Source organism: Lemur catta, chromosome 17 (genome assembly GCF_020740605.2).
Source record: "Lemur catta isolate mLemCat1 chromosome 17, mLemCat1.pri, whole genome shotgun sequence".
NCBI lineage: Eukaryota > Metazoa > Chordata > Mammalia > Primates > Lemuridae > Lemur > Lemur catta.
The window spans coordinates 14,134,077-14,142,283 of NC_059144.1; the positions used below are offsets into that span (position 1 = coordinate 14,134,077).

The following is an 8,207-nucleotide window of genomic DNA, read 5'->3' on the forward strand; positions in this document are numbered from 1 at the left end:
GGCCAAAGGCTTTTGTGGAAAGCAGTGGACATAAATCACTATTAGTCTTTAGGGAATTTGATGAAAGAAAGTCAGTCCCTGGAGTCTGACCAACTCTGCAAACATGGGTGGGATCTACTGCCAGGCCAGCTCCACTGAAAGCCAGTCCCCTTCTCCCTGCCTGACATCCTTTGGGGACAGCAGCCCAGCATCCATGGCCAGCAGCCTGGGCACCCCATTCCACGGACCCCTTCACCAGGAGCTGCTGCAGCTGAGCACCTGGGCTCCAGCCCCTCGCTGCTCTTGTCCCTGCTCTGAGACTCAGATACCCCCAAAGTGGCCACTCAGTCCCCTGATGGGCTTATCAGCTCTCAGGCACTGATTTGCTGTCTAGAACCAGCAGGACAAGGAGCTCTTCACAAAGCGACTGTGGAAACCCTTCTCATGTGCACATCCCCCAGAGAGCCACCAACTCAAGAAGGAGCCAATGCTACGTTTTTATTTAAGGAGTTGGGAGCAGAGCGTGTGTAGCATGGTACTGGTGAATGTGAGAAGCAATGAGGAGAAAGGAACAGGTAGAGCCACTTGGCTGCTGAACAAAGGCCCCAGAAGCCTTCTCTGTTTGCCTCCCGGTGCTGGTGCACAGAGGAGACCTGCAGCAGGGTGGGGCCTCCGTCCCAGGCTAGGGAACACCATAAGGCAGTGCGAGGTGTAGGGAAGAGGCAGTCAGTGCCGCCCGGCCTGGCACAGACCCCTAGGCGTTCTGACAGCTGGATTTCACCACGCTTATTTTGCCCAGCCAGGGAACAGTGTAGATCTGGAAAGAGCACAGCTCTTCCTGTGAAAGGGAAGACAGAGGGATAATCAGTGCAGGTTACAGTTAAAAGGGAAGATGCCCAGCCATGAGATGTCAGGGTGGGGGTGAGGAAGGTTGGGGGTGAGACATTCGGCCCACACCCACTCCCACCGAGTCCCAGGACACCCAGCCCGACTGTGTAGTGACTGCTCCATGGCCCTCCCAGGGCTCCAAGGGCACTAGCTGGCACTGTGTCCCCTACCGGGCCCACAGGACTTCACCATCCTGCCCCAGCACACCCTTGGAAGGAGCAGCCTGTGAAGGCCACAGAAGCCCAAAGGGTGCAGGTGGGGGAGGCGGCTCGCTCTTCCCAAGCTCCCTCCACCTCCAGCCCCTGGGCCAGCACTAAGAGGGCCCAAAGGGAAGACCCCAGGGGAGAGGAACTTCCCTGAAAGAGCTGGGGCATGAGGAGTGGGTGACAAGGGGAGTGTGGCTCTCCCCAGAGCAGAGATCTCACAAGAAGCAGCTGGGTCCTTGGAGCAGCTGGTGTTAGGCAAGCAGGGGCAGCCTTTGAGGGCTTGGGCCACTTATAGGCCTCTAATTCCCTTTAATCTGCTCAGGGTGGCCGTGGCCATGGGCAGGTGGCTGAGGCTGGCACTGAACAAAGCCCTTCTCCCTCCTGAGCACCTACCTCTACAGCTGATTCCTCCGGCACAGCATGTAGCACCCCAGAACAGGCAGGGTTGTGCCCTCAGTACCCCAATTCCCACGCTAAAGCCCTCTTAGCAATTCAGCTTAGCCATGTGCACACACCCCTCCTACCCCTCCCCATATGCACACAGCTATGCATCTATGTAAACACACATGCACAGGCGTCTATGCATGAACCCCCCTCCCCCACATGTGCTCACACATCCGCTCACACACACACTCCCACGCACCTCCTGCCACACCCCCCAACATGTGCACAGGGACAGGCGTGCATTTCCCCACACTCCCTGTGCTGGCAAACACTCATGCACACACGCACCTCTCTGTGTACACACAAACCCTCCTGAACAGGTGCGGGATCACAGGAACACACACGTCCCCCTCTGCAGTGCATTACTGACCCCTGACCCGCATCAGGCACATACCCTCTTCAGATGCGGCTGCTCATGGAAGGGACAGTTGTCCAAGTTGGGCTGGGACTTGGTACACGTGGTCCGGCCAATCTTCACATCTAAGAAGTAGTTCATCCCAGCCACGACCTACACGTGTGCAAGAGCAGGATTCACCTATAGCACTGCCGTCAATTTCACACACACACTGGTAGTTCGCTGTTGCTGAGTTATGCGTGTGCCCAAGGGCTTCACACCTGCATTCACACTGTCACCTGCAAGGCACATAAGCCACCTCCTCCTGCTGGCTGGCAGGGGCACTGTACCCCAGGCCCTCCCTTGTAATTTGTTTTCTCTGAGCAACTCCATTAAGGTGTTTCACGCAGCCAAGTAGGAGGACAGGGAAGAAAATAAAGATGAAAGCCAGAAACTAAAAACCCCTTAACTGGATTCAGGAATGGCAGGCACATCTCTGGACAAACAGACAGAGTGGGAAAAATAAACACAGCCCCTGTACCAGGAGCACAGGGCAAGGTCTAAGCACAGGAGAAGGCTCTGTGCCTGAGCAGATGATTAATCATGTCCTGCTAACTGTTGCTCAGGAGGCAGGGAGTCCCGATCTATTCTAGGAAGGCTGTCTTCAGATGATTCAATTTCAGCTGACTTCCAGCCACTAGCACACAGCCCAACAGAATCCCATTCCTTCTGTTTAATCCCAGATTAAATTATTCCTTGTTTATCAGTAGGAAATGAGATATTTCACACACATGGATGTGTCAGGCCCCTAAGAGACTGCTCTCGAATGCCTCTGTTTTAAGTGTGATTTTAGTGGCAATATTTCTCAAGTGAGTCACACACCTGCATGGCTTACATGGGTGACTGCAGAATAGAATTGACCCCTTTCCCTGCACAGGGCCTCCCCCAGAGTTGACTTGTCAGAACTGTGGAGCAGCACGGGATGAAGGACCCTGGACCAGGGATCTAGGCCTTGCCCCATAGAACCATGAGCAAGTCCCATGATTCCTCCAGGATTAGTTTTCCCATCTGGAAAATAGGCTCACAGGACCAGTGATCTATGGCACCCTGTGCTTGACTCCAAGTTAGGGCCGCCCTCCAGTGGTGCAGGCTGGGGGCAGTGCTGCAGCACCAAGGAGCACACTTCATGTCCAAGGGGGAGAGCACCAGCTGAAGGCTGCAGGAGGAGAAATAGGCTGGTCTGGATTCTCCGAAATTTCAGGAGCAGGTGGGAAGAGCTCTACACCCTGGCATGCCCATACCACACTGTGCTGCTCTGTGGCTCTGGGCAAGCTTGGCCCTAACAACCCTTCCTGACACCCCCTCCTGGCCCCTTCTCCATGCTGACTGCCCTCCTCCTCTGCCAGAGTCTAGCTGCGCCCAGGCTGCGGCTGGCAGAGGCAGGGTTCAGGCATGGTCCTCTGCACCCCAGCAGGTACTCAGCTGCCCGTGGCTGTGGGTGGTGGTCTGTCAGGCTCCGGGTGAAGGACGCTCACCCTAGGGGCTGCTCCCAAGGCCATGATTTTCAGAGGGAAGCATGGCCCTTCAGGACCAGGAGGCCAGGCTCCCTGAGTGGCCCCTGCTGAGGCACTCAGGGAGGAGGACATGCCTCCTGTGTGTGCACATTATGACCTGAATCTAACCTTCAGGGGGCAGCAGGTTCAGCAACTGTCTCTATACCACAAGTGGCCGGACGCCAGGAAAATGCCAGTGACACAGACTGAGAGGCTGCTGCAGGTTAGATGAGGCTGAGGAGACAAGACAGAGGCTGCAACGCATGGCCCAAGAGTGTCCTCAGGTATAACAGCCATCAGTGGGACAGCCACAGAAATCTGAACAGCTCTGTGCATGAGATAACTGAGTATTTCAGTGTTGATTTCTGGTTTTCAAAACTGAATCGTGGTTATGTGAGCTAATGCCTTTGGTTTTAGGACATATGCACTGAAGTGCTTATTCTCAAAAGGTTCAGAAAAGTAAATGCATACACAGTGTATACACATACCCACCTACACAGGCATGTGGAGAGTGAGGTGGGTGAAGCCAATGTGGCAAAGTGATACCGTGAGAGATCTCCGTGAAGAGTCTACAGCCATGCTTTGTGCTATTTTTGCAACTGCTTTAAATCTGAAACTATGTCAGAATAAAAAGTTAAAAGGAAAAAAGTGCTTAAAAAATAATTTAGTGGCAAAGTCTGGAGGGCAGCCAGGTGAGGGGTTTTTTCCCGCCTCCCGTGGGTATTCAGTTAGCAGCCCACACTGGCCCCCGCGTCCCAGGCTGGGGGTGTCCCAGGCTGGGGGTAGGGCACTACGCGGGACATAGTCTGACCCTGACCCTGGCGCTGCAGCGCGTCTAGCCAGCTGGCGTCTGCAAGCAGATCTGAGATGCCAGGCGCAGACTTGGCGTGCAAGGCCGGTTCCTGGCCAGGGCGGAGTCGGCATCCCGGGGACACGCGCGCCGAGGGCTGCGGGACGATTCAGAGACCCAGGACAGGGCCTGGCAAGGCGCTCGGGCGCGGCAGCGAGGAGCCAGGGAGGGGACCCGCAAGGGGCCGGGCGGGATGGGGACGCGGACGGGTTTGCCCCTGCGACTCCCGACCCCAAGGGGCGGCGGCCACACGCACCTGCTTCCGGGCGCGCACCACCTGCAGGGCGCGGCTGTGGTACCTGTCGTTGCTCGCCTTGTTGTACTCGCTGATGGCGAAGTCCAGCGCGCGCTGCACGTCCTCCTCGTTGACGTTGGCGTCCATGAGGCCGCCCACCATGGGCGACCGCCGGCCCGAGGTAGCGGCGGCCGCGGAGCTCACGGCCAGGGCCACGGCCAGCGCGGCCAGCAGGAGCATCGGGGCGCGCGAGGAGCCGGCCATGGCTGGTTCGGACGCGGATCTCCGGGACTGAGCTACGGCAGAAGCGAGCGCGATCCCGAGGCCGCGAGCCCCGCCTGCCGGGAGGTGGCACTTTTATCCGGCTCGGTCCGCCCCGCCCCGGGCCCGCCTCTTCCGGGCCGCCTCCCGCGCCTGCCCCTCGCCCCACCCGCCGGCCCAGCGGCTCCGGTCGCTTTTGCTGCGCCACTTCTGACCCTGCCCGCCGCGGCTCCTCTCCCCACGCCCTCCTTCTCCCTCGGGCGCCAGCCCCTGCGTCCCTTTCGCCCTCCCAGCTCTGCCCCTCCTCCCCGTCCCCCTTCACGGCCCCTCTCCGGCAGTCCTGCCGCTCCCTCCCTCCTCTCCTGTGCCCCCCTCCTTCTGATGCCCGCCCCCCGCCCTCTGTCCCCAGGCCTGTCCCGCCCACCAAGCTTGGGTCAACCTGGTTAGAGAGATTTCAAGGCTCTCCGGGGCCTAAAAACGTGGGACCTCCAAATTCTGTTTCCTCAGAAAAGGGGAAAAAAAAATAGGTCTTGGTCTCCTGAGGTCTTGGGGGCGTCTGGAGCATCCCTTAGCCCTTGGTCAAGGCCTGGGGATCCTCAGTGCTGGGTGTGATTTCAAAGGCTTGGGGAAAACCCAGTCCACACTCGGTTCTGGGGAACTTCTTTGCCACACATAAGGGAATTAACCTTTATTTGGGTAAAGTTTGCTTGGTTCTCCTTTCACAACTCAATATTATTCAGTAAACAAACCTTTCACCACTTGGGGCCAATCCAGGCAGTTGAGAGCCTGCAGATGGAGCCTGGGTTAGTAAGCCAGGGCTTGACCCTGCAGAGCTGCTAACCAATAGAGAAGTGACACATACTCATGTGCAATTGTAAATTTTCCAGTGCCCACATTAAAAAAAGGAAAAACGGGTGAAAGTCACTTTGATCATGTTTTTATTTCACCTAATACGTCCAAAATATTGTTTCAACATATAGGGACAATTGTTAACAAGACAATTTACATTCTTTTGGGCGTCTGGACTGTGTCTTTGGAATTTTGTGTATGTTTTTTGCACTTAGAGCATGTGCCAATTTGGACTGGCCCCACTGCAAGCACCCCACAGCCACATGTGGCTGGTGGCTGTGGTACTGTGGTATTGCACAGCCCAGCTTTAGGGTGTGGGGGGGCCGGGGGACAGTGATTAATAATTAAGATCAGGGAGTTACAGATGCTCTGTTGGAAGTGAAATAGAAGGCAGGGAGAGAGAGAGATCCTGCCATTGGATACTAGTGAGGGAGGGAAGACCTGGAAGGACAAGAGTCTTGCCTGGACCAGGGAAACAGAGCTCCAGGTAGAGGGCACAGCCAGTGCAAAGGCCCTGAGGTGGGGCTGGGCGTACCTCTTCTGGAAGGGGGGGGCGTGTCCTGGAACCTCTCAGAACACTGTGGGTGGGGGCTGGGCTGGAAGGGTGCAGGGAGACCTCTCCCAGCAGGTAGTAGGGGGTAGTGAGGGGAGCCCACAGCCCAGGGATGAGCACATGGGCCGCTCTCACTTCTCCCCTCTGGGAGCCAGGCTGCCAGCCCTGGTCCTCTGTGCACTGCTTGGGAAACTCACCTGTATTTAAAAAATCACCTTGTATTAGGTACGATTCACATACAATAAAATGCCTCATGTTATGTGTCCAGACTGAGGAATTTTAGTAAATGCATACCCCAGAGTTACCACTCTGCCAAGACCTAGAACATGTGCGTTGCCCCAGACAGTGTCCACCTGCCCCTGCAGTCGAGCCTCATGCCCACCCCGGCCCTGGCAACCCACCCATCCTGCCCTGTAGACTTGTTTCCTTGCCTGTCCCTGGACTTCCATGAGTGGAATCCTGCAGTGTGAGCACTGGTGGGTCTGGCCTCCACTGCTCAGCGTGGCTTTTGAGCTTCCCCCGGTGGTTCCATGAACATGTTCGCTGGTTCTATCTCCCTGGACTGAGAGGACCTGCTCAGCTGGGCACCCTGTGGGCTAACAAAGCCCCCAGCTCAGGATGGTGCTGTTGGGTTTGAATATGGCCCCAGGAGTGGAGAGGGTGGAAGGGTGTTCTGAGCAGAGAGCTGGCTCCTTTGTTCCCTCAACCCCACATGGAGGTGACCCTGTGGCAGTGACCACCTGGTGGAGGCAGCAGATTTTGGCGGAAACACTGGGCCCGTGAACAGCAGCCAGAAGGACTCCCCTGGGAGTGGAGGGAGCGATGGGATGGCCGGGCAGAGTGAGCCCAGCCCTGCTGTGATCATGGGGTCAGGGGATGAGTGGGGCTGGAACAGCGGGAATCCGGCAGGCGGGAGCCACATTACTGATGAGTGTTCATGTTCAGCATTAGGAGAGGGGACCCTGTGGTCCGAGGCCTGGGGACCATCTAACTCACTGTGAGTCAGAGGCCCAATGGATACACCAGGTGTCCAGGGACGGCGTTTGCTGCTCCCTGAGGGAGAGGAGGCCTTCACACAGGCTGCACCCGATGCCTTCCTAGTTAGCAGATAGATCGAGATCCACAGAGCAGGGAAAGAGAGGGTGGCCCCCGACTGGATGCTTCTGAACAGAAAGGTCACCTCCCAAGGGTGGGAGTTGGTTCTCCACTGTGGTCCCACCTTCCTTGGGCTCTTGGCGTTTTAGTCTTAGGAGGGAATGTTGTGTAGAGGACAAGTTGAAATGCAAGGAGTCCTCCTGTGTTTTGTCATTAAGAAGGAAGGTGCAGGTGACCCAAATAGCTGGAGCACAGGGTGGGTGTGAGTGTGTTGGGAGGGGTGGCTGGCATGCTAACACATGCTTCTATACGTGACGAATCTGCCTATTGTCATGATTTGTTAGGATGCTGGCACATGCTGCAGGAAGGATCATCTCTCTGGATATAGCAACATCTCTAATCCCTATAGAATAAATACCAGTGTAGGACACTCCCAGGAGCTACCAGAGCCACATCCACTGTGGTATGATGAAAAGTGGAAGGTCATTATATGCTGGACAGCTGCTCCATCTGTTTGGGTGGCCTTGGGCGGCCTTGGGCAAATGTTTTGCTTTTCTGTATGGAACACATCTGGAGAGGTGGCTGCTTGGTAAACAGTAGTGTCTGGGGTCACAACCGGCAGAGATGAGCGGGCTTTAGCAGTGATGTTCACGCATGGTTACAAATGATGGAGCAACCTGTTCCCTGAGTCCTGTAGCCTACAGCTTCAAGGACAAGATGGCAGGGACCCAGAGAGCAACAATGGACACAGAACAGAGTCTGGGGTCTCTAACACCCATGCACCAGGAGGGGAGCATGTTTCCTTTCTCGTAGGTAAAGACAGAAAAAACCATGTTCTCTGGGCTGTGTGTGTGACTATTGGTCTCGTGATCTAAAATAGTAGTGAGAAATTAGGTGAGGGAGTGACAGAAGTTCTCTATAATAAACAAGCAGTAATAAGTGAATACTAAACAATACTAT

The 8,207-nt window shown here is 56.0% G+C and overlaps 1 protein-coding gene across 1 annotated transcript; it reads right to left on the minus strand.

The window, feature by feature from the left end:
- Positions 1-457: 457 nt before the first annotated feature.
- LOC123622604 (cystatin-C-like) lies at positions 458-4,837 on the minus strand. The gene is made up of 3 exons (XM_045529104.1): positions 4,511-4,837; positions 1,912-2,025; positions 458-817 (listed from the first exon to the last, which is right to left on the minus strand). Exons 1-3 carry the CDS (start codon positions 4,751-4,753, stop codon positions 734-736), a joined length of 441 nt encoding a protein of 146 aa, XP_045385060.1. The 5' UTR covers positions 4,754-4,837; the 3' UTR covers positions 458-733.
- Positions 4,838-8,207: the final 3,370 nt, after the last annotated feature.

Bases quoted from the DNA above. Each gene is read 5' to 3' on its own strand.
- LOC123622604 (XM_045529104.1), bottom strand. From the start codon at position 4,753: ATGGCCGGCTCCTCGCGCGCCCCGATGCTCCTGCTGGCCGCGCTGGCC. The intron at 2,026-4,510 runs GTGCGTGTGGCC...GCACACGTGTAG, and splicing joins TGGTGCGCGCCCGGAAGCAG to GTCGTGGCTGGGATGAACTA. The intron at 818-1,911 runs GTATGTGCCTGA...TCCCTTTCACAG, and splicing joins AGCAGCCGCATCTGAAGAGG to GAAGAGCTGTGCTCTTTCCA.